This window comes from Notolepis coatsorum (assembly GCF_963971535.1).
Source record: "Notolepis coatsorum genome assembly, chromosome: 12".
NCBI lineage: Eukaryota > Metazoa > Chordata > Actinopteri > Aulopiformes > Paralepididae > Notolepis > Notolepis coatsorum.
In genome coordinates this window covers 57,463,942-57,489,492 of record NC_140176.1, presented here as the reverse complement: position 1 = coordinate 57,489,492, position 25,551 = coordinate 57,463,942, and the positions used below count along the sequence as shown (strand labels likewise).

Genomic DNA, 25,551 nt, shown 5'->3' with positions numbered 1-25,551 from the left:
ATACTCAACCTATACTGTATAAACTCTAGTGTTGACTATACTCAACCTATACAGTATGAACTCTTGCCTATACTCAATCCATACTTATCTACTGCCTACAGTCGTCTCACACTGTACTCATAACTACCTTCATTATATACCACTATATCCAATCTACAACCTATCCATATAACACTGTATGATAGCAATGTACAATAACACTGTACACAAGTATATGTATCTATATCTGTATAACCATGCGGTACACTACAATCTGTATATACATTTATCTATATCTGTATATATCCATACTAGGCCTGTCCCCGACTAAGGATTTGTGTAGTCGACTTTGATTGGCCGAAATTTGTAGACTACCCTCATGAATGCAAAAAATAAAATAAAAATCATTGCATTCACATGGGGGGATCATTCCATTTGGGCTGTGGGGGTGCTTAATGTCTGAAGGAGTCGACTGAAAGCTTCTTGTCCTCTGCGAAAGCATGCAATTGGTCCACTGATGGATACATCTTGATATGTCTAGTGTGTGAAATCCTCTTTCAGTGCCTCTGTGCTCGTTTTCTTAGCCAGTTAGCCTCGATGGTATGTGCACCATTAGCATTAGCCACGCTTCTAGGCCTATATTATAATCTTATTTTGAATTTTTTTGTATTCGACTTGAATTTTTTTGTATTCGACTAAGGTTGGCAGTCGACTACGGCTCCTTTCAATCGATTACTCGACTATTCGACTAATTGAGGTCAGCCCTACTGTAATTAGTTAAATCACTGGCTAAAATGGTTTATTACCATACTTGCATACATACTAACACTGTATATAATGATACTGTACATGTTATGTACATACTACTGCAATGCACTTTACTGCTACTTTGCATACTGGTTAGATGCCAACTTCAATTGCGTTGTACTCTGTACTTGTGCAAGGACAATACATTTAATCCAATCTGCTTCATTGGGTATTGGGCGCTTGTTCAGGGGAGGAATCTGGGTGAGGGGCCATGAGTGAATAATGCCCCTCCCCTCACAAAGTACAGCACTACCACACTACCAAATGGTTAACCCTTTCACTGCGACAATACAGAAGGTTAACCCTTTCACTGCCACACAAAAAAGTGTTAACCCGTTCACAACCACACTACAGAAGGTTAACCCTTTCACTACCACACTACAGACAGACGGTTAACCGTCTGTAGTGTGGTAGTGAAAGGTTAACCATCTGTAGTGTGGTAGTGAAAGGGTTAAGTGTCCTCGAGCAACGCGCCGGACCTCCATAGGAGCTGCTCTGTTGTCAACAGTGTCAGGTTGTAGCTGTACCGGACAGCTCCCAAGTGTGAACGTGTGTCGTGTAACTGTGTGAGCGTGTACAAGTGGTATTGCTGAATAAGAGCGAACACATGCTCAGCAAGACAGCGGCGCAGCGGTGGCCTGAAGGTTAGAGAAGCTGGCTTGTGACTGGAAGGTCACCGGTTCGACCCCCCGGACCGACAGAAAAAACCTGGGCGGGGAAGTGAATGAATAACTCTCTGCCAGCCCTTAATACCAACCGCTAAAGTGTCCATGAGCAGGATTTTCAGGACTTGTGACTCGACTTGGACTTGAGCACTGATGACTCAGACTTGAACTTGGACTCGAGCATTGACTGCATTCGGACTTGGGAAGGTGCAGACGAGGACTCGGACTTGTTAATTGATAAACAGTTTTTATTTAGACCTCGAAATTTAGTGACTCGACCACAACATGGCTCCGTGTAGCATTATGCTGCCCCACATTGATTCTAATGTGCCGTTGTCATCATCACAGAGCCAACCGATGAAGGTTAAAAGGTTCCATCTCCAATCAAAATGTGAACAATTTAGCGCCATCACTGCAAACCCAAATACTGGTGGTGGTGGCGGAATAAAAAGATTTACTGAAGCGCTTGACAAGAACTGACAATATATGGCAGCTAAATATGAAATGTTTTGTAAACATAGGAGTATAACAGATATGTATTTTGAGTTCATATGGGATTAGGAAGGTCAAAAAAGCATATTCCTCCTACAAGAAAATATAAGAATAATACCTAAAGTTTTGATGATTAAATACATGCCGAATTGAGGCCTGTTTTGAATGGCCATTTTCCCTCCATGCTGGAAGAAACAACAGTTGCTATGTGGTAAATGACGGTTAATATGTGTTGATATGAGAAATACATCAATTGTATTTAATAATAATAATTTGGTGACTTATCACTGGATCTTGTAAACAAGTCACAGTGGAACAGTGATATGCTTTTCCAAGGTTTTACCGCAACAGAGATTAGGCATTTTCTTTGGAAAGTACCATGGTTATAGGAAGAGAGACCGCTACACAAACATTCAAGGCCTCTTGGGTCAGGCACTGGGGACTTTTTTTTTTTCATTTGGTAAAAAAAAAAAAAAAAAAAAAGTTTAAATAATCAGAACATGAAATGTCATCCCGTCTGTCAAAGGTCATCGAAACCATAGATATATATCTATGATCGAAACTACCAGACACGGAGGAAGGCTCACAAACAGAAATCAGTTCACGAAACCACCACTAGAGGACAGTCTTTAGCTAACCGCTGAGACTGACTCACTCAGTCTCTGTGGCATTCAGCTGGCATCAGTCATAATCTCCCTTTTACTTGGCCCTCTAACCACACACAGCACAGCACCAAGACGCAGCTGTGCTGGAGTGACCTTTATAATGAGGGGATGAAACGGTGGCGGATCTTTCCATAGAGGCTTCACTCCTGAGTTAGGACCTTATGTCGTTAATTATGTTTTTTTTGTGATATCTTACTACTTTGATTCAGTGTTTTCCCCACTGAGTCACACACGTCCGAATCAAAGCAGTGCCTTGTTTTCTTGTTTTGAAAGCGGTTTCCCAGGAATCGTCTGGGTGTGCGGCGCGGCACGCTCCGGATACCGCAAAGTTAAGATTCACAGGTGTGGGTGTGTTTACCGCCACATAGAGAGGAGCTGTTGCGACATGTAGCTGCGTTCCCCATAAAAAAAATTATAAAAGAGAACGTCACAGTAGTGTGTCGAAACATTAAGTCTGTCAGTGTCTGCACGATTAAGAAGCTGTGAATTAAACATGTGCTCCCGGGCCCCTCCTCCTCCTCCTCTACAGACTACCAGTGATGAGAAGGTATATAGGGGCTTCAAAGCTTGACCCGAAAAACAAGGTTTAAAAGAAATCCACCCTCACACCCACCCGCCTACATTTCTTTCTTTGAAAGTGCAGAGTGGTTTTCTGAACGTTAGCTCTTGTGCGTATGTGTGTGAGCGAGCTGCACATGTGACCACGAGGAGAGAGAGAGAGAGAGAGACCACAATATCCTGAGGGCCTGAATGAGAGAGAAGTGAAACACTAACATCCACTGGGCCTCCTCTGGGTCCCTGCACAGGTTTCACTGTGCAAATCACTCGCAACCGACGTACACAGTGGTTCCCGCCTTTAACCCTTTCACTACCACTCTACCAAAGGGTTAAGGGTTTCTGTTTGGGGTTTGCACAACGCCGATGCGGCCGAAATGTGAGGGGACGACAGAGAGCTGGTGGTTTCTGTGAAGCAACAGGTGTGTGAGCAGTTGACATTTCGAGATGTGGGCCTTTTTTGTGAGAACTTTGTGCTATTACGGTAGATTCATCCATTAATAACACATCAGGGACTATTATATGAAATATATTATTCATCCATTATTAACATCAAGACAACTTTACACAATGTAGACCATGTCGTTCTGATAACTTAGGACCCCACAAGGTAAAGAGGTTATTATGGTTAGGGTTAGGTTTAGGTTACAGTAAGGCAGGTAGTTGTTATGGTTAAAGTTGGGGAAAGCAGATTTTTTTTTTAAATTAACAGCATCCAGACGTCCCAGGACCATACAATTGTTGACTTTGGATGCTCATTCTTGTCATTTGGGACCTTCTGGGATGATAAGAGCCAAGCTTATTGAGCCTGTGCTCTGCTGTTGTTAAGCAAACTTACATTGACGACATGTAACAGCACTAAAAGCTGATATGTAAATTAAGTGATTTGCACACTTTTCTTCATCTCTGATGGACAGGATGGATAGTAGAAATACATAAATATAGGCAATGAAATTAGATCTGAATATATATTATGAGAAAATTAAACAGTGTAAACAATAAATATAGGCAATACAACATTTGTATCTGAATATATTATAATATAGTATGAGTAGGAGTAAAAGTAAAAAGTATACACAAGGTACCCTAACTGCCATGATACACATCATACGTTGTAGTCCAAGCAGGTTTTGGTGGCTAAGACTCGAGTCACACACACCGACTGGTCAGTTAACCCATTCGGGGCCAACCACGTATATATACTTGTTTCGGCGGAGTCTATTCGAAGCCCAAACAACTCGTTAGGCTTGGGCGGTATAATTTTTTTCATACCTTCATACCTTGCTGACATAATACCCCGGTATACGGTATATGACGGTATGACTTTCATGTTCATCAGCGCGCGGGGCGGGGGACGGGACGGAGCTAACAATATACTCGTTATCACCATACATAACGCTTATATTGAAACACGTTGACATTAGGGCCGTTCTTTCAACCTAAAAGTGCACTTTCTTCAACCTCGAAACTAAATTCCTTAGCAACCCGTGTTACCAAGTAAACAAATCACAGAACGGTAGCCAGCAGGGGAGGAAATTAGGCCACTTTACTCGCCAATTGCGAGTATTTTTTACGTTTGGCGAGTAATTCATGAAGAGCACTCGCCAGTCTGGCGAGTACTAGTAATTACAAAACAAAACAAAAAAATCATTCTGCAATCTGCTGATTCGCTCACTGACACAAACCGAACTCTGACTCCCCCCTTGATTCCTCCCATTTGCGCCACATAATAATCAGACCATAACCAATGAACATCATCGTTGTACAGATGCGCTCTAAGCTCCTCCAATGAACACTCGTTTTCTAGAAGATGCCGCCCATCTAGGGGAAGTGGACAGACCACTGACTGCGCGCAGACCTACAAACTCCTGCCACCGGCAGCCGGCTTGACAACGTAGACAAACTTACAAAAACACATGAGTGGATGAAAATAATTGCATGTAGAGTCGTCGCTTTCGGATATCGGTGCGGTCTGACATGGGGGCGAACAACAGCACGCGACGCGTCTCCTTCGAGTCGGATGAGAATGACAAGTCAACAACATTAGCCGGCTAGCTACCTAGCATGTAACAAGCTACCATAACGCGCATTCAACATAGTGGACTATACTGAGCGGCTTTGCTTAAATGCAGCCGAGTGACATTTTATTATTACCGGGTTTCCCAGCATATCACCACTCGCCCATATGCCCTTCACAACGGTGATGTTGTCATATTTGGCATTCAGAATACACCCGCTGAACCCCTAGCGTTGTCGATTCGGTTCCAATGTATTGTCATCTTACAGCACAAGTACAGTACAACCAGAATACATTTGGCATACAACCAGAGTGCAAATGTAACAAGTCAAGTTCAAGTTGTTTTATTTAGCTATTACATTACAGTGAAATGCTTGGTTCTTTCACTGCCCAACCCAGTATTGATTGAAAACTTTAACAGATTGCAGAATGGGTACAATACAGTACAGCTCAATACACACAATTGTTAAGGGGATGCAGACCAGAGAAGGACTTTAGTCTTGTTTACATCAGGGTCCCCCATTTCAGTCCTGTTTGCTTAATGCCTTGTCCACTTCCTCCACACTCCAATATGTTATGATGAATTGAAAATGGGGGACCCTGATGTAAACAAGACGAAAGTCTTTCTCTGGTCTGCATCCCCTTAACAATTGTATGTATTGAACTGTACTGTACCCATTCTGCAATCTGTTAATACACTTTTCAATCAATCAATCCCTTCAACCCTGCTCCTGTCAAACCTGCTCTTTCCATTCCCTCCATCATGTCCCCCCTTTCTGATGAATATTTCCTGCACTTAAGAGTCAGACACACATTCCTAGTAGTTGAGCTGTGATGAATGAAAACTTTATTTAACAGATTGCAGAATGGGTACAGTACGGCTCAATACATGCAATTGTTAAGGGGATGCAGACCAGAGAAAGACTTTCGTCTTGTTTACATCAGGGTCCCCCATTTTCAATTCATCATTCAGTATAACCTAGACCAGCCCAACCCAGCATCTTTCACTGCCCAGTTCAGCCCAACCCAGTCCAGAATAGTTCCCTCTTTCATGTTAATATGTGATTTAATGATGTAATATTTTGAAGAGTAGAGACAGTGTGATTAATTTACTATGATTGAAAATCAATTTAGACGAAGACGTACAAAGAAGTAATTATCACAATTAGCGATTTTTTTTGTCTGGTAAAAAATCTATTTGGCTGGTAAAAAAAATCAGATACCCGCCAGTTGGCTGGTAAGCCAAAAAGTTAGTTTCCTCCCCTGGTAGCCAGTTAGTAGGTATCAACGTTAGCTCCCGGAACGGTAGCTAGTTAGTTAGCACCATCCGGGTATCAACGTTAGCTCCCGGAACGGTAGCTAGTTAGTTAGCACCATCCAGGTATCAACGTTAGCTCCCGGAACGGTAGCTAGTTAGCCCGCACCATCCAGGTATCAACGTTAGCTCCCAGAACGGTAGCTAGTTAGCCCGCACCATCCAGGTATCAACGTTAGCTCCCAGAACGGTAGCTAGTTACCCAGCACCATCCAGGTATCAACGTTAGCTCCCAGAACGGTAGCTAGTTAGCCCGCACCATCCAGGTATCAACGTTAGCTCCCAGAACGATAGCCACATAACCCTCTGCTGGCGCGTGCTGTGCTCTACAATCAACTCAGTGTCAGTGTAATAGCAGTCTGTGACATCACGGTATTGAGAATCATACCGGCGGGATCTCGAAATACCCTGGTATACCGTAATACCGTCCAAGCCTACAACTCGTGCTTCCGCGTTCGAGTTTTACGCTCTGATTGGCCACTGACCTACGCTATTACGCCCCCCTTCAGTTATCTATGCCACGAATAGACGCTACAGGGCAGCCGCAGAGCTAGTCTCTGTTTCACCTAACACTATTGCTCCGTGATCATAGCCATTCATCTCTAAAGCTAACCACTATTTGTAAAAGCCACAACCACGTTACCATATTTGTAATAATGTAACGTAGCTCATCTTAGCTTGGTAGCCAGCATTCTCATTGTCGTGTTAGGGCTGGGCGATATAACGATAACGATAAATATCGCGATATATTTTAATAATCGATATCGAATATCGAAATAAGAGAGACAGTGGACAGACTTGTCTTTCTTGCCTGCAACTTAAAGTAATGGCTTTGCTTGTCCAAATGACAATACTGACCAAATTCAGATTTCTTTTTCTCTTGTCCATTTATTTTGTTTGCTTTCTAATTTAAAATACATTTTGAAACCGTCTGTACACAGTAGGCTATGTGTGCTAGCAGAACTAGACTCCAGTCACGAGTCACAGTGCACATGTGCGGTGGTTTGTCCACCAAAAAAGCGCCAAAAGATCGAAAATAAACTAGCAGAGCCAGAACTGTTCAACTCCTCTGGAGCCACAGCCAGCAGAGAAGCCGGTTTACTTTAGCTTTTAAACCAGCTGCAGCCTGAGAACTGGAGTGTGAGGGGATGTAACACTAAAGATGGCGGCAATGACAAAGAATTGCTGCAAAATAAACATACATCTGTTGTTAAAAAAAAAAAAAAAAAATTTTTTTTTTATACTTATAACAATTCGATAATTATCGATATCGAGAAATAAAATAAAATTATCATATCGTTATCGCGATATGATTTTTTTCCATATCGCCCAGCCCTATGTCGTGTCCATAAGTTCCCTGGCAGAATACTTGTGAGGACAAAGGTATACAAAGAGGAGAGAACCATTTTAAATCGGCCATTCATGCCGGCTAGCAAGCTACACGTCACGGCATGTTGATAAGCATGAACCGGTTGGGATTCGATGTTGATAAGCATGAACCGGTTGGGATTCGAATAGACACAGCCCCACTCTGTGCATCAGTCACGAAACGGGCTACCACGATAGCTATGAGCTAACTAACGTTAACGTTACAAGCTCAAACACATTATAACTACTACTATTGTCGTGTCCATAAGTTCCCTGGCAGAATACTTGTGAGGACAAAGGTATATAAAGAGGAGAGAACCATTTTAAATCGGGCATTGTTAGGAGTTTCGAGAATGCTGGCTACTAGGGGTGGACGGTATGGTCTAAAATGTATATCACGGTATAATTTGAAGCATAGACGGTAACGGTATATATCACGGTATCATCGTTTTTGATAAAAAAAAAATTATTTTATTTTATATAATTATAATTTTTTTTTATAAAATATATATATTATATAATTAGACTTGTACTTGTATTATCTGCGAGACATCGCCACCACGCAACAAGCTCCACTGTCTGTGTGTACTCTAGTAGCCTCCAGCTACGGCCAGGATTCTCCGGAGCTGCACCTGGACCTATACTCGAGTAGCCTCGAGCAGAGCTACGGCCAGGATTCTCCGGCGCTGCACCTGGACCCTATTGGCATAACGTTACTTAACTGTGCTCAGCAAGCCCTCAGCTCGAATACGCATCGAATCAGTGTTATAAGACATTGATATCAGGAGCTATCTGTAGCTACTGCTAGCCGGATATATAACGTTAATACAACGCCTCAGTGAATTATTTAGTTCAATGGGACATTTCGTTTTGAACGGTGAACTAACTTGCGCTAACGTGAGCTAACAGGTAGCATACACGTCTCTACTAGACTTTGTGGAGCGTTTGTTGGTGTCAGGAGCTATCGGTAGCTGGCCGACTAGATACCGTTCGGTTAGACAATGCCTCATCATGTATTAAACTAAAAGTGAATAGTTGACTGGGTCATTTTGTAACGGTAGCTAAGCTAACGTTAGCTCAGGGAGACGCCGCCCTCCTCCCGTGTCCCGTCCCACTAGACTACTAGACCCGTGTTTACATGCGTGCGGTAGGGGCTGGCACGCCCACTGCGCGAAGCCTCCTAAATAACTTTTTCCAGTTCGCACATATCTATTATCTATGACTAATTATATCTATTTTTAGGGGCAAATGCGAGTGAAATAGTTGCGCTGTGGTTACATGACGTCATTGCTATTTTAGAGCTGCCCTACCGGTTACACGGTATAGTCAAAATCCATACCGTAGAGCAAATTCATACCGTTTATACCGTATACCGTTTATACCGTCCACCCCTACTGGCTACCAAGCTAAGCTACGTTAGCCAACTTAGCTACTAACGTTATATACACAATATGTACAACGACAATGATTTACATTACAAATATGGTAACGTGGTTGTGGCTTTTACAAATAGTGGTTAGCTTTAGAGATGAATGGCTATGATCACGGAGCAATAGTGTTAGGTGAAACAGAGACTAGCTCTGCGGATAGTAGTAGCAAGGCTCTCTGCTTCCTGCCACTACCTGCCCTGTGACTCTCAGAGCCCCACGCTGCCCTGTAGCGTCTATTCGTGGCGTAGATAACTGGCGTAGATAAGGGGGGCGTAATAGCGTAGGTCAGTGGCCAATCAGAGCGCAAAACTCGAACACGGAAGCAAGAGTTGTTTGGGCTTCGAATAGACGCGTTTCGGCACCATGCTTAAAGGGCCAACCACGTATATATATGTGGCAAGGTTGTTTTGGCTTTTATTCCATTTTAATATCCTACACAATGTCACCGAGCGGCACTGCAGATTTTCCCTACTCTTGGAATTCGGAAAAGTGCATTACCGGCCAGATCCTCGTAGGGGCGCTGTCTCGATAATGCAGTGTTCCCTGTTACAGACCGTTTTTTTTTTTTTTTTTTTTTAACTTTTCTGTTAGCCTAAAGCTATGCGTGTAGCCGATCGCCTAGAATAGTTTTTGGGACGCTGAATTCAGTGTGCAGTAAAGGAATATAGCATCAGGCAATGGACATATGGATCTACCAGATAGCGATCGATAACTGGGAAATCCTTTTTCCAGTCCAACTGGCCACAGGTAAGAGCGATTTGATGTCAATTTCAGCTTGGTCGGGCCTTGCTTTGATAGCCATCCACCCGGTCATCGAATGAGGCTACTGAGGCTAATGCCGTTATTGGTAATCAATAATCAGAAACGACGTCCCCCGCCCCCACCCCCCTTCATGCATTCATGGTGGACCATGATACCGACAATATGCATTTTGAGTTTTAACTCTAGCTTGTCTATAGCCGAAACGCCATTCGATTTAACGCCATTAGCTTGGCACCCTATATCTCGCGTTCCAGGAAATACCCCAGAACATTCTGCTATAACGTTCATATTCAAGACGCTATAAAATGGGAACGTATTGATGACATTTTTTTTTAATTTAAGGCATATTGAAGGGACGGTTTATAGTGTCAATTGACAATGAGAATGGACAGATAGCAATAATATAAAGTATAGATTTAGCTCTACAAACAGCCTCACACACAATGAAAGGTTATTATGATAAGCTGGCTTTATAGAGTGGGCCCCGTCTAATCCCAATGGCCCCGAATATGTTAACAGGATTCTGAAAGCTAGAAATAACGTTACCAGCAGGGGGTGTGGGGGATCGCTCATCTGCTCTCTGATTGGCAGAAGACAGCATGTGAGTGAGAAAGAGAGAAAGCAAGAGCGAGAGAAAGAAAGAGGAAGCAAGAGCGAGAGAGAGAGAGAGAGAGAGAGTGTGAAAAAGAGAGGAAGCAAGAGTGAGAGAGAAAGAGAAAAAAGCGAGAGATAGCGTGGGTGTGTGTGAGAGAGTGTGTCCAGTGAAGATGGGCCTTTGTTATTCTTATTGTGTTTGATCGCTTAGATTGGCTATTTAGCTTGTAACAGAGTCTGTTAAAACTGGCTCCAAAACTGTATTGGAAGGTGGTGAACAAGCACACATTCTAACTAACCTTTCTATTTGCTTATCCTTATGGAGTATCCGATTATGATCATAGACGATGTCTATATCCAAGTCTATAATGTAAAAAAAAAGATATACATATACAATTTGGGATAGTCAACATATACTTCAGGACAAAGTTTCAAGCCCTGGATAGGAACACATGAAAACATGCCTGTGTGTGTGTGTGTTTACACTTGTACTGCATACCTATTGTTGGCTGTGAGGTCACACTGAAAGCCGGACGGCTGGTGAACGAAGCGGACCAGGGGGCAGCGGGCTTGGAGGATCTTCTGCACCCCGACGATGCCCGGCCCGAAGTGGTCCATGCACGCCCCGATGACGGAGAGGATGCTCTGGGTGACGGCCCGCTCCGAGCTGGCCTGCTTCATCTGGTACTCGAGGGCCAGCCCCGCCTTCGGCTAAAGACACGGAGAGGAGTAAATAACGGTTCTGGCCGTAAGGTTACAGAACTAGACGTCACGTATCAATGATGCAACGGTTAGGATGTGCACATGTGTTGAACTGAGCAAATCCTATGAGAATCCATGTAAATACAAAGCTTTGAAAAACACCTGCAGGCCAATTAAAGGGCAAGTTCAAACTTTTCGGACCCCAAGCCCCATTTCCTACTTACAGCATAGAAAGTATGTCTCCAGTTCAGTGTCAAAAGAGTAACTCCAGAAGGTTATTGCCTAATCCTGAGATTGTGCTCATCATGTCTGTGTCTGTGTGGTTTTGCTAGTGTCCATCCGCCAAAATATCTTCAAGTTAAGTCAAGTCAAGTCAAGAGTTTTATTTGCATACAAGGCATACAGTGAAATGCGGGTGATCATGCCCGCAGCGATTGTGCAATAATACAAGTAATAAGAATAAGACATAACGGGTATAATGTACATAAAGTTTAAAATGCATGGTAAAAGACATGCTAAGGTCCTGCGATAGTGCAATACAGTGTTAAGTTACGGATGAGGCACTGGGTCTTATGTACACTACTATACAATACTATACTACACAATATACAGTTATACTATATATCCTTATGCTATATCCATCTATTGCTATACAAGAACCACTCCTGTTCTTTTTTTATATATATATTTTTTTATAAAGTAAAGTGACCTTTTCATTGTGTAAAGTGACCGTTTAGTGTGAGCGTGTGCAGCATGTGTGTGTGTGCGTGTGCGTGTGTGTGTTTGTGCTAAAGTGACTGTTAGTGTGTGAGCGTATACAGTATGTGTGTTGTGAGTGGAGAGTTCAGTGTTCAAGACTCTGATGGCCTGGGGGAAGAAGCTGAGCCGAAGTCTCTCTGTCCTAGTTGTTGGTGTGCGCAGGCGTTTGCCTGACCGCAGCAGCTTGAACAGGCTGTTGTTGGGGTGGTGAGGGTCTTTCATTATTTTGCAGGCTCTGGATTTGCACCTCTTGTTATATTAGGACCTGCAGGGGTGGTAGTGCAATCAAAACTCTGCTCCACACCTAAAGTCCTGAGCGCACTCTGAGTTTTAGTCACGGACATTTCAGAGAGAGATGACAGGTGACATATCCGGTGACAGTCATCTCTCTCTGAAAGGAGATCAGCGGCATATATATATATCAGTATACTGCGTGCCGCGATTGGTTCTTGACAAGCGTGCAGCTCAGTATTGAAAGCCTACTTTGCTGGAACGATTAATTTCGCACTATACAACAGTACGTATATGTATAAGTACAAGTATAAGTCTTTATTTGTCATCAGATTAACACACACACATGCGATGAGCGACCCACAGGAACACACACACATGCACTGAGTCGCAAGTCGTGAGACGTGTGTCATTTTGAGATCGCAAAGCGCTTCCTGTTGAATATATCAGACAGGGATCAGATGGCGAAACTCGGCTGTTTTACACCCGCCTCATAAGGAGATGGTGGGCGTGTCTGTATGCAAATGAATTTTGCGCGAACGCGCTTTTGAGTTTAAGAATGAGTGGGATTCATCATGTACATTTCCTGAGTACGCAAAGATTTCGACGTTAAGAACGGCTTGATGAATGTGGCGGTGGCTTTTCTTGTTGTTCTCTTAACAGACAGGTAAGCAAGAATATAAGAAAAATAATAAGAGAGTAGTATTGTTGAATGAGGCCTAATGAGAGCACTCCTCTAAGCCCAAACTCAATCTATACTATGTACTTTGTATATAATGTTTTCACTATTAAACCTATATTGATCATGAAGATCCATATACGAGTTCGGTTTCACCACATATCGGTTCCGCTCTACAATCGGGGAGATTCTCTTCCGTTTATCTGCCCAAATATCCAACACCAGTATTGGTATTATTGCAGCCTAAAAGGAAGATAATTTGTTTAACAGAAAGCAGAATTCCTGTGGGACCTAGATTAATTCATGACATTGGCCTGGAAGGGACTGAGGCATGTGGGAAATCCAAGTCCTCTGTCCTCCTTGTTATGTTTTTTGGGAAAAATACTTTTCGCCTCCATTAACACAATAGACCAATATCAAGTTCCACCCACTCTCTTGGCTCGACAGAGAACAGCAACAGTTGTGATTAGAGGGTCAGGAACAGAGAGAGGGTTAGGAACAGAGAGAGGGTCAGGAACAGAGAGAGGGTCAGGAACAGAGGGCGGATCAGAAGATTCATTATTCTGTGTGGACTTTCACATTCAGGGCGGTTACTAATGACCATTTTGGTAATCAAGTATTCTGTTGATTAGTCTGACTATTTATCAAGTTAATTTCGATTAAGAATACAAAATAAACCTGGTAGGCTGTGATATAGCCACTGCAATTTAAGAACCAATTCCATGTGCTTAATACCAGAGAATATTTCCTTCCTGTTTTTCTGATATACAAATAGTTTTATAACCAGGTTTGAAAAAGTCATAAAAATATATGCAAATATTCCAGCAAAAACTTTAGGGTTAATGCCTGCATACTGAAATTGAGCTAAAGTTGATATTTTTAAAAACATTTTGAACAATTTAGTGCTTTTGAATTAAATCATTCTTAAGTCTTCTTTTGCCTGTTTCTTTATAAAGCCATAATTGGAGATTGTACAAATGATCTCTCGCTCGCTCGCGGCACACACACACACACACACACACACACACACACACACACACACACACACACACACACACACACACACACACACACACACACACACACACACACACACACACACACACACACACACACACACACACACACACACACACACACACACACACACACACACACACACACACACACACACACACACACACACACACACACACACACACACACACACACACACACACACACACACACACACACACACACACACACACACACACACACACACACACACACACACACACACACACACACACACACACACACAACTAGAGAACTCTGCTTTTAGCTTCTGTGCCCCTGACAACAAACTCTAAAACCCACTATGTTGGTATCCTTTGGTCAGTTTAAATCCTTATTAATCCAACCATACCACAATGATCTGCAGTTGTTTTAATTGATTGTACCTATTCTGTACGTATTTTATGTAATTATTACGTATTTTCCACATCATTGAAAATGAGGGCTTGCCCTCAATGAATTTTCAAGTTGAGATTGAATGAATTCATGTATTTTCTGCAGACTAAATGCCTCCAAAGCATATCACTGTTTTCTATGGAAAAGCACAGAAGCTTCAAGGTGGCTATTTCTAATCAAGGATTTTTACTCAATGCATGGTGAGTGACGATGGAATTATGGTCGGGTCGCTACATGTGTCTTGTACTGTTGTGTGTCCAACCATGTCTTCTGAAGACTGCTATACGTGTCTCATACTGTCAAGTGTCCAACCATGTCTTCTGAAGACTGCTATACGTGTCTCGTACTGTTGAGTGTCCAACCATGTCTTCTGAAGACTGCTACATGCGTCTCCTACTGTTGAGTGTCTGATGATATCTTCCCACATGAAAGGAAGCTCTAGCATCTCTCAACTCTGGCCTCTCTCTTATCAGCTTGCCGGTATTTACCCACGAGAGAGCACTGATAAGCCCCTAGAAAAAGGGGGCTTTTCCCACGACACATCTAGGTAAACAAATTACCTGAATCAGGAAGTTCCCACACTCAGAACACTGACTCTCCACACAGCGCAATTCGACAACAAAGAGGGGGTTCTAATTAGATTGTATGGTCATTTGTTGCCATACACTTTACCTGCAAGAGACTAGGGCAGGGTATCGAATTGCTTCAATACTATCGAGTATCGCTTTGGTATCGGTATTGAATCCTAGGTATTCGTTCTGGTATTGAAATGTTTTAAACGATACCCAGCCCTATGCAAGGCACTTCTATTTGACACAATGAATGTTTGAAATTTGACACAACATTGCAGCTGATCCCAAATCTGATTCAAAAACGTCCAGTGACCTCAGAATACAGCAGGTGTCAGGCCATCTGACCGCATTGAAAAACAAGCAGACATTATTGTTAGACCTTTATGATATAGAGGAAGTGATGAAACCCCTGTACCTGACGAGGCCCATAAAATATCACATGGCTCAGCTAGAGTACATACTGCACTACAACACACTGTACATAACAGTGTCCCAGTTTGCTAGCGCATAATGTGGACAGAAGAAAATGTCATGCAATTACCCTATGGCATGCCATGTACACAGGTTTGCTCATATTTGTTCAAACTCACAACATGCAATCACACAGGAAATCTCTGTCTGATGAACAGAAATCATAGCCCAAACATATGGCAGTTATTAACAGCAAAAATGATATTTTTCTTGTTCAACTGTAGAGCTCTTTTTGTCTTTTATGTGAATTTGATATATTCCCAACTGATTTACGAGCAGATTGGGAGGCTTCAGGTTAACATGACACCTGCATTTCCACAAGGGGGTTAATGAAAGGAACACTTGACTTGAATCTGCCAACACCTTGGACAACAGGATAAACAAGCAGATAATTGGTTCTGACTAGCCTAAGATCCTGATTGTCGGGAGGAGAAAATCAGTCCTATAATCACAGCCATGTTGTGCTTGGCATTCGTTTTGGATCCTGGTTACAGTATTTCATATAGATATTTAAGACCTTTCCAAAGAGAATGTAAGAGTATTTAATGTTTTTTAAGGCATTTTATTAGTAAATGTGAATTTAAGACATTTTAACTCATTCAGTGCCGGGGATTAGCCATGGCCCTGTGGTCGCATTGCCACGCTTTAAAATATATGACTGAGACTGAGTCACCTTGTTTGTAGAGCTATAACTATATTCTATATTATAGCTATGGATACAATACTATGGCCCATTTGACATCACCTATCTATCATTCAATATGTGAGAAAGAATGAATTTTTCCATCCATACGTTCCTGTGTTATACCGTGGTGAATATAAGAATGGTTTTAGAGCGGCGGTCTAGGGTAATTCATGAAATCCTGAGTTCAAGTCAAGAGTCAAGAGTTTTATTAGGGCGGTTAGGTGGCCGAGCGGAGATTGCGTTCGTCACCAGCCCCGGAGCTGAGCTGGATTTGCCTGTTCGAATCCAGCTCACAGCTCCGGGGTTGTCACCAGCTTGGCTGGCCGTCTGCACTGATACAATTGGCTGTATCAGAGGGTGGGAGAAGCTGGCGGGGTGGGTCCGGGTCGTTGTAAACAGCGACTCCTACAGTTCGGTCGGGGCGCCTGCTAAGCGCGGATTGGACGTGAGGGGGATAGTGTGGTCCTCCCACACGCTACGCCCTCTCAATGAGAATCCGCGCTGCCAGGTGAAAAGAAGCGGTGATTGGCTGGACGTGTGTCGGAGGAAGCACGTGGTAGCCTCCACTCTCCCAGATGATCCGACTGTGGGGGGTAAGTGCGCAGCGACCAGGAAGGGACTGGGAATTGGCATACGACTGGCATTGGGATGGGAGAAAATCGGAGGAAAATGGAGGGGGAAAAAGACCAAAAAAAAAAAAAAAAAAAAATAGTTTTATTTGTCACGGCATACAAGTATACAATGAAATGCGGGGGGTCTTGCCCGCAACGATTGTGCATAATACAATAGTAATATATAATAAGAATCCAATAGAATGACATTGTGCAATAAAACAAGTAAACAAAGTAGGGCATATCGGTATATGTACATGAGTTATTTACAGAGCATGGTAGGACATGCTAGGTACTGTGGTAGTGCAATACACTGTTAGCTACGGATGAGGCGCTGGGTCTTTATGTACACTGCTATACAATGCTATATTATACAATCTCAAGTTATACTATACTATTCTTAAAGTGACCTTTCCTTTTGTAAAGTGACCATAAGTGTGAGCGTGTGCAGCATGAGTGTGTGTGTGCTCATGTTAAAGTGGCTGCTAGTGTGTGAGCGTGTACAGTGTGTGTGTTGTGTGTGTGTGCTCATGTGTGCGGAGAGTTCAGTGTTCAAGGCTCTGATGGCCTGGGGGAAGAAGCTGAGCCGAAGTCTCTGTCCTAGTAGCTGGTGTTCGCAGGCGTCTGCCTGACCTCAGCAGCATGAACAGGCTGTTGTTGGGGTGGTGAGGGTCTTTCATTATTCTGCAGGCTCTGGATTTGCACCTCTTGTTGTATAGGACCTGCAGGGGTGGTAGTGCAATACCTGTGGTACGCTCGGCTGAGCGCACCACTCTCTGTAGGGCCTTCTTGTCCTGTGCCGTGCTGTTTCCATACCAGGCAGTGATGTTTCCAGTCAAGATGCTCTCTACAGCTCTGGAGTAGAAGGACTGGAGTATCTTCCCAGATACTCTGAACTTCCTTAACTGTCTCAGGTGGTAAAGGCGCTGCTTCGCCTTTTTTACGACCGAGTCCATGTGTGTTGTCCATGTCAGAGCCTCTGAGATGTGGACCCCCAGGTACTTGAAGCTGCTCACCCTGTCCACAGTAGCCCCGTTTATCCTCAGTGGTGTGTGTGTCCCCTGCTGTCTCCTCCTAAAATCCACGATCAGCTCCTTGGTTTTACCAATGTTCAGGAGCAGGCTGTTGTCTTGGCACCAGCGTTCCAGTACCTCAACCTCCTCCCGGTAGGCCTTCTCGTCGTTGTCCGAGATCAGCCCCACCACCACTGTGTCATCCGCAAACTTCACTATGGAGTTGGAGCTGAACTTGGCCACACAGTCGTGTGTGTATAGTGAGTACAGCAGGGGGCTCAGAACACAGCCCTGGGGGGATCCGATGCTCAGGGTGATGGTGTTGGAGGTCTGACCCCCCACCCTGACCGCCTGGGGCCTTTCACTCAGAAAATCCAGTATCCAGGCGCTCAGAGCAGAGCTCAGACCCAGCTCGATCAGCTTGTCCACCAGTCTGGTGGAGACTATGGTGTTGAACGCTGAGCTGTAGTCAATGAACAACCCCTTCTGGTGGTCTAGGTGAGAGAGGGTGCTGTGCAGTACTTGGGAGACCGCATCATCAGTGGACCTGTTTGGCCTGTATGCAAATTGCATAGGGTCGATATCACTGGGGAGGGAGGCACAAATGTGATCCTTGACCAGCCTCTCAAAACATTTCATGGCCACAGAGGTGAGTGCCACCGGTCTGTAGTCATTGAGACCTGTTGGGGAGGATTTCTTTGGTACCGGGATAATGGTAGACATCTTGAAGCAGGCAGGGACCACTGACTCCGCCAGGGATCGATTAAATATGGTGGTGAACACAGGGGCTAGCTGGTTAGCACAGGACTTAAGTATGCGTCCTGTTATTCCATCTGGGCCAGCAGCCTTTCTGGTGTTCACCTGCATAAATGCTCTTCTCACATTGTGCTCCGTCAATGAGAGAGCGTCCCCGCCCCCCTGCGGATGCCCCCCCCCTTCCACAACAGCCGGCGTGCCAGTGACGTCACTAGCCGTTGCGCTAGCGGCGCCACTGTTTGCACCAAACCGTGCGTAGAAGGAGTCGAGTTTGTCCGCGAGAGAGGCGTCGTCACTCCCCATTGAGGGGGCGCTGACTTTGTAGTCAGTTATCGTCCTCAGTCCCCGCCATAAGCCTCTTGTGTCATTCTGTGCCTCCATTGTCAGCATACGTCCTTTTGGCAAGTTTAACAGCCTTGCGCAGAGTGTAGACTGGTGTCTTGTACTCTTCCATGTTTCCTGTCTCTCTGTAAGCCGTGGTGAGAGTTTTCAGAGCTGCTCTGATAGTACTGTCCACCCACGGTTTCTGGTTTGGGAACACCCTTGCCTTCTTTGTGGGGACGATACTATCAGCTAAGGTTGCTATGAAGCTAACAACAGTGTCTGCGAACTCGCTGACGTCACTGGCACTTCCCTCAAACATTCCCCAGTCTACGTCCTCTAGAGCGTCCTGAAGCGTGGCCTCTGATTGGTCGGACCATCTCTTTACCTCACGTGACACGACGGCGTCACGTGATCTCTGTCTGTAAGCAGGAATGAGGAAAATGGAATCATGATCAGATGTGCTTGTAGCCCCCGCTAATGGCGGAGCCGGTACCGCTTTATAGCCGGCTCTGAACGGGGTGTAGCAGTGGTCGAGCGTGTTTCCTCCCCTGGTGGAGCAGGCGATGTGCTGAAAAAATTATGGCATCACTTTCTTCAGATTTGCCTGGTTGAAATCGCCGGCAATGACCATGGCTGCGTCCGGATGTTTAATCTGGTGGATGTTGAGATGCGCTTGTAGCTCCGCCAGGGCCCTGGCGGTGTTCGCTTGGGGAGGGATGTACGCCGCGGTCATGATGATCGCGGTAAACTCTCGGGGAAGGTGGAATGGGCGACATTGAATGGCCAGATGTTCCAGGTCCGGCAAGCATGAACGGGAGAGTATCTTGATCTCCTTTGGGCTAACCCAGCCGTTGTTGGTAATAAGACAGACACCCCCGCCGATGCTCTTCCCGGAGGCTTCTGTACGGTCCCCTCGGAAGACGGTGAAGGAGTCCGAGGGAGAGACGCTGTGGTCCGGAGTCGCTGGTTTCAACCATGTCTCTGTGAAGCACATGATGTTACAGTCCCTCACCTCTCGCTGGAATCGGACCCTCGCCCGTAAATCGTCCATCTTACCCTCTAGCGAACGTGCATTCGCCAGAAAGATGGATGGGATCGCCGGACGGTAAGCAGATCTTTTTAACCTTAATCCGATTCCGCTTCTCCTGCCTCTGTGTTTCTTCCTGCCGCCGCCTTTGTCTCTGTCCCGCCTGATCTCCGGTGGCCAATCTTGGCATAAAGTGTCTCTAAACTCCTCTTTAAGTCCGGAGTTTAGGTCAATAAGTGACTGGCGGTCGTATGACGTCCCCACCAGTGTTGTTTCCATAAAAAAAGTAGTAAAAATAAACATAATGACTAAAAGTAAGCACAATTGTTGCTAGGGGTGTAACGGTACGCGGATACGTACTGTACCGCGTCAATGTGGTCCTCCGGTACAGTACGGGCTGTGCACCGTACGATTGCAACGGTATGGTAAACTTTTTTTGCGGAACTTAAATCCCCCCGGCCCCACGTAATTTATCAACAACACTGCGGTCTGCTGTGAGCATTATAAAACAAACGTGTGTTTAACCGACCGTGAATTAAAGTGTCAATGCTGTTTGTCATTTTAACAGCAGATACTTTCTTAAATGCCATCCTCCACGAGAGAGGGGTGTTGACGGGGAGCTTGGTGGTGTTATTTAGCATTGAACAGCTAACCGAAAGCTAGCATTAACTGACGTTAAAGGTTTAACCATAACGTTACCTTGGCTAAAGTTGGGGCTATTCATAATCCAGCGATAATGGCTGCAGACCTGCAAGCAAAGTACAGCAAGTTGGCAAAGGAGTATTCCAACGTAAATCACAGTTACAGTCTTTCCATCTCTCTGTAGCTCATGCTAGCTAACCTAGCTCACGTTAGAGTCGTCGTCACTGAACCACCTCGCGTACACAATTAATGACATGTTGCGGACAGCCATATCGGTGACAATGTTTAGCTTTTAGTGCCAAATGATAAGAGTCTGAGGCGGAGTCTCAAAAGAGAATGTTGAATATTTATTGTGCAAAAATCACAACAGATCCTCTGTGCTACATCAACGGAGCCTTGTAGACTGAGTAGGGTATATCTGCAGAGTAGCGAGCGCAACACCGTGTAATGTCCGTGTGTGGATCATTGGAGTAGGGTATATCTGCAGTGCTGCAGCCATACTCATTGTATAGATTTGTATTAGTATCATTAATCAATCACCTGTTGTTGAATAAATACCATTACTTTCTAGTTATTACTAAAAAAACAGTAGCTGTATATAATAAAAAAAAAAAAAAAAAAAAAAAAAAAAGTATAATTTATATTAAAAAAAAATTTATGTATGCACTGTACCGAAAAAATACCGAACCGTGACTTCAAAACCGAGGTACGTACCGAACCGTGGATTTTGTGTACCGTTACACCCCTAATCGTTGCGGAGCCAAACCAATGGCGACTGACCTGAGCCGCGCCATAGAGTTAAAGCCCTATACGTCGATTTACTTTTTTTTTTTTTTACTTTTCTTTTCATGTCAACGTTCACACACACAATATATGCTTACCTAGGATTTGACTTGATTCAACAACAAAGCAGTCGGAGCAATGACAAGCCAAAAACTGTCGAAATTGTAGTTATTTGAAGTTTGGATATTTTTTTTTACGACTGAGGTAGGTAAATTAAATTTCTTGAGACTAAAGTACCGAAAAAAGGTACCGTTGGGTACCGGTATCGATTCACAGGTACCGGTATCGGTTCAAATGTGAAAGGTACCCAATCCATCCCTATCAGTAACGGCATTCACATTGAACACTAAAAACGGTTATCAGCCCGATCGGTATGAAAGCATTGCAGGATCAAGCTAAAATTGACGTCAAATCGTCCTTACCTGTGACCGGGAGTATTCTAAAAATAATATTCCAATTGTTTGATCGCCATCTGGTATATCCAATGTCCATTTGGTCGATGGCATAATCCACCACAACATATGGATCGGAGATATTTGACACACTTCGATGGAACCGGCAGAACGGCTGCCCTCGCCCGACAAGGAAACATGAAACCGGAGACCTGTGGCCGTCCGACAGAGAAAGACACAAGGGTATAAAGGGTGCTCGATATCGCCGTCTAGCGTGGTGCGGCCGGTATTGCACTTTTACATTCTCATGATGATTCCCCATGTTAACCCCCGAGTCCGTGTGCCTGTAATGAATAGAAATATCGAATAAAAGAAATAACGATCAAATAACGAGTATACTCGTTGTTGGTGTTCAACGATTGGCGCCCAATAACGAGTATACTCGTCGTTGGCAGTGAATGAGTTAAGGACCCACGGCCACCCTGTCTTGTGATACATCATTATTCACACTGGATTTACTTTACAAATGCAATTTCATGGGCAGTCCAAAAGATTTCTAAAACAGAGTTATATCAGTGTATGTCAGTATCAATGGAGATACATTTCTCACTCATTGTATTTTATATGAAAAAGTGGGATGACCTTCGACTAAGAAGGGATACGCATTGCATTATATTTATCTATAAGGCTCTGCTTATGAAACCTCCCTATTATCTCTGCTCCTTGATTGCTTTTAAATACAGCACATAATGGTACTAGGTCACAGGATTACTTCGCTTTAGATACACCACAGCTTGGTAAAAACAGATTTTACATGCCGCGTACAAATGGATTGAACTACAGAAAACCTTGAAGTTAGAACATCTCATTCTGTTAGAAGATTTTAAAGTTTTGAACTCTAATATTTTAGATGCCGCTTGTACTTGTTTTAACACATTGGGTGCCATGCAGTATGCCCATCTTTACCACTCTCTGCCAGTGCTGTAACCCTATGGAGTGGCTCACCTTCTTTGCAGGGCTATAACTTTTTAAATATTATAGCTATATCGACATTACTATGGCCCATTCAACATCAGGTATCTATCGTTCCGGATGTGGGAACGTTATATTTTTCCATTCATACATTGTCGTGTTAGTACCGTCGAGAATATAAGTATGTTTTTAGACTGTATAGCAGTAATTCCTAGAACGTGCATTATAGGCCCTGACGCGTATTATACATTATCGATTGGCGTTTCGTCCCTATACACGCTAGGGCTGGGCGATAGGGCCTCTAAATGATATCACGATATTTTTTGGCTATGTTACGATACACGATGTAGATCACGATATTTTGATATTTCCTCTAAAGCCCTTAAAAATGCTTGATTTAACCCTTTGAAGCATAGTCATGCCAACATGACAATTAAAATAGTCCCTGCAACATATGTCTGCATTAAACCATGAAGATGCTTTAAAAAATTATTTAATTAAACGTTTCTAAAAGAGTAGTCTACTGACACAGAAATACAGATTTTTTTTTTATTAACATCTAAGACAATTTATATAAAAACTATTGGGTGCCTAAGACTTTTGCACAGTACTGTTTTCTATCCACTTTAGCCAAAAATACACACACACTACTGGAGAAAATAATAATCATGTAACCGAGGAATGGTCCGCCTATACTTTTAATATATAGTCAAATCACAGGAGACTTGATAGCTTAGACTTATGATTTTTATTATCAGCAATGTTATAACATCCTACTGGTAAACGAAACACTGTAAAGGTGTGTGTGCATCATCATATATATATATTTACTTTTTAATTGCATGAAACATTATGAAGTATTCCCTTATGCCGCTTTTCCACAGTCTGCACGGTACCTACTCGGCTCGGTAGTACCCCCCATAGATTAGATAGATATAAAGACGGTACCCCCCCCCCCCCCGTCAGTGTAGCTGGGGCGCCGTGACGTCATCTTCAACGCGACACACGGAGGATTTCGACGCTAGCTGTTGTGAAGGATCAGATTAAACCGAATATATATATTTATTTATGGATATATATTTAATAGTATTTGTATATCGTTTGATATCCCTTGTATATTCCTTGTACATATACACTGAATATCCCTTTAGTCTACTAACAGCCCATAATAGTTTCATTCTCTCATTGGACAAGAACTTGGCGCCAGCAGCCAAGCCCCTTGGTTCAAGTTCAATCGTGCCGACGAACATGTCGTTACTAGCCCGGTTCCGCGTAGGAATACGTCTGGCGAAATACGAATGGTACTATTTGTTCACAGCGCATATATATATGGCGCAAGTAAAGTAGAACTTCCTTTTTAGTCCCTTAGCCCTTAGTTCTTTACCCTCCAACCTAGTGGCAAGACGTTAAGCCTCACCCACGATACACGTGTGGTGCAGTATGGTCAACTTGGCCTCAGAATGGCATTGAGACATCGTGTGGATTAATAGTTGAATTGTCATAGTTTGGCACTATACCGTCGAGTGGGACGTATTTCTATTAAGTTAATAATAGTCTATTATGTATGGTGCATCGTTCGGTTAGAGTTATACAGTGAGTAGTACCCCCATCGTTTCCTCGCGTTATCTAGAGTCTTAACCAGGCTGGGCAGACCACGTGTGGTGCTTTCATCCGAGGAGTTCTGGGCTAGGACGAGTGGACCTGCACATTGGATTACCTTACCCGGACGACGGCGAGCCCTACACGGCTTGGATTATCTACTTGCTTTGGGTGCTTTGATTTATGCCATGGATAACAGCCAACACTGGTGAGTGTTGGAACTACCCCCCGAGAGGAGTCCAGGTGAGACGGCGCTCTACCCCGAGTGAGGTCGCCTCACGTCTCTTCGTTGTGGACCGGCAGCTACCGTCTACAAGAGGGCCCAACTGTATTCATCTGTGGACCAAGGTTCTGTGGGCACCGTGTTCAGCACTCTGAATTCTCCCAAGAAATCGTTGGCCAGATGGGATATCGCCGGCGGCTCTCCTAACCCCCCCCCCCTACTGACTTACAACCAGCAGGACCCCCCTTTAGTATATCCAGCTATAATCATTAAGTACCATCGCTATAGTTCCCTAAAGAACCAGGTTGTATACTTGCTTCCTGCGTAACCAGAGATTGGACATTCAATGTTGATTTGCCTACGAATACTCATTTGCCTTACAAGTGCATTCAAATCATAAATGTCATTAAGTGAACGTTGTATATACCCTTTGCTATATATTAAATATTCGACTTATACATTTGTGTGGACTTGGTTTCATGGTGGAAAAGTGTTCATCATATCTATATCATGTACTGTGTGGCCAGTAGTTAAAGTACATAAAGCGGTAGTGGTTTAATGATACCATACTTATCAATACAGTCAGGGAATTGTACCCCTCAGTTACACTAGCTATCAAGCTACTGTATGAATCCAGTGCCTTATTAGCTCAATTATGCTAGCTGCAATGCTAACCGTTAGAACGCGAGGCTAATACCAGTTCATCCACCTTGGCGCCTCCATATTACATTGACGTTTCTGAATAAAACATGTAGGGCTAACGTTTAAACTCGCGAAGCTCTCTCCACTTCTCTCACTCTCGTATCCCCGGCTGTCTCCTCAAAACAAACCTGTGGCGCCGCCTCTCCGTCTCTGGGTGTGTGTGTGTGTGTGTGCGAGTTGGGGCGAGCGTGTGAATTTTTTTTCCTTTGAGAGGGAGAGACGAGAGACGGAGAGAGTAAAGGCAAGCGCTGCGCCAAAGTAAGTCATCTCAACCGCGGCGGCTTATAAACTGATGTGAGGGATTGTG

The 25,551-nt window shown here is 43.9% G+C and overlaps 1 protein-coding gene across 1 annotated transcript in view; it reads right to left on the bottom strand.

The window, feature by feature from the left end:
* The window catches only part of mtpap (mitochondrial poly(A) polymerase), a gene marked incomplete at its 5' end in the record, with an annotated part of 56,968 nt that overhangs the window by 16,063 nt on the left and 15,354 nt on the right, over positions 1 to 25,551 (bottom strand). Inside the window, one exon of the mRNA XM_084326728.1 lies at positions 11,149 to 11,360. Within this exon, the coding sequence (XP_084182854.1) occupies positions 11,149 to 11,360 (212 nt within the window). The remainder of the gene's footprint in view (positions 1 to 11,148; positions 11,361 to 25,551) is intronic.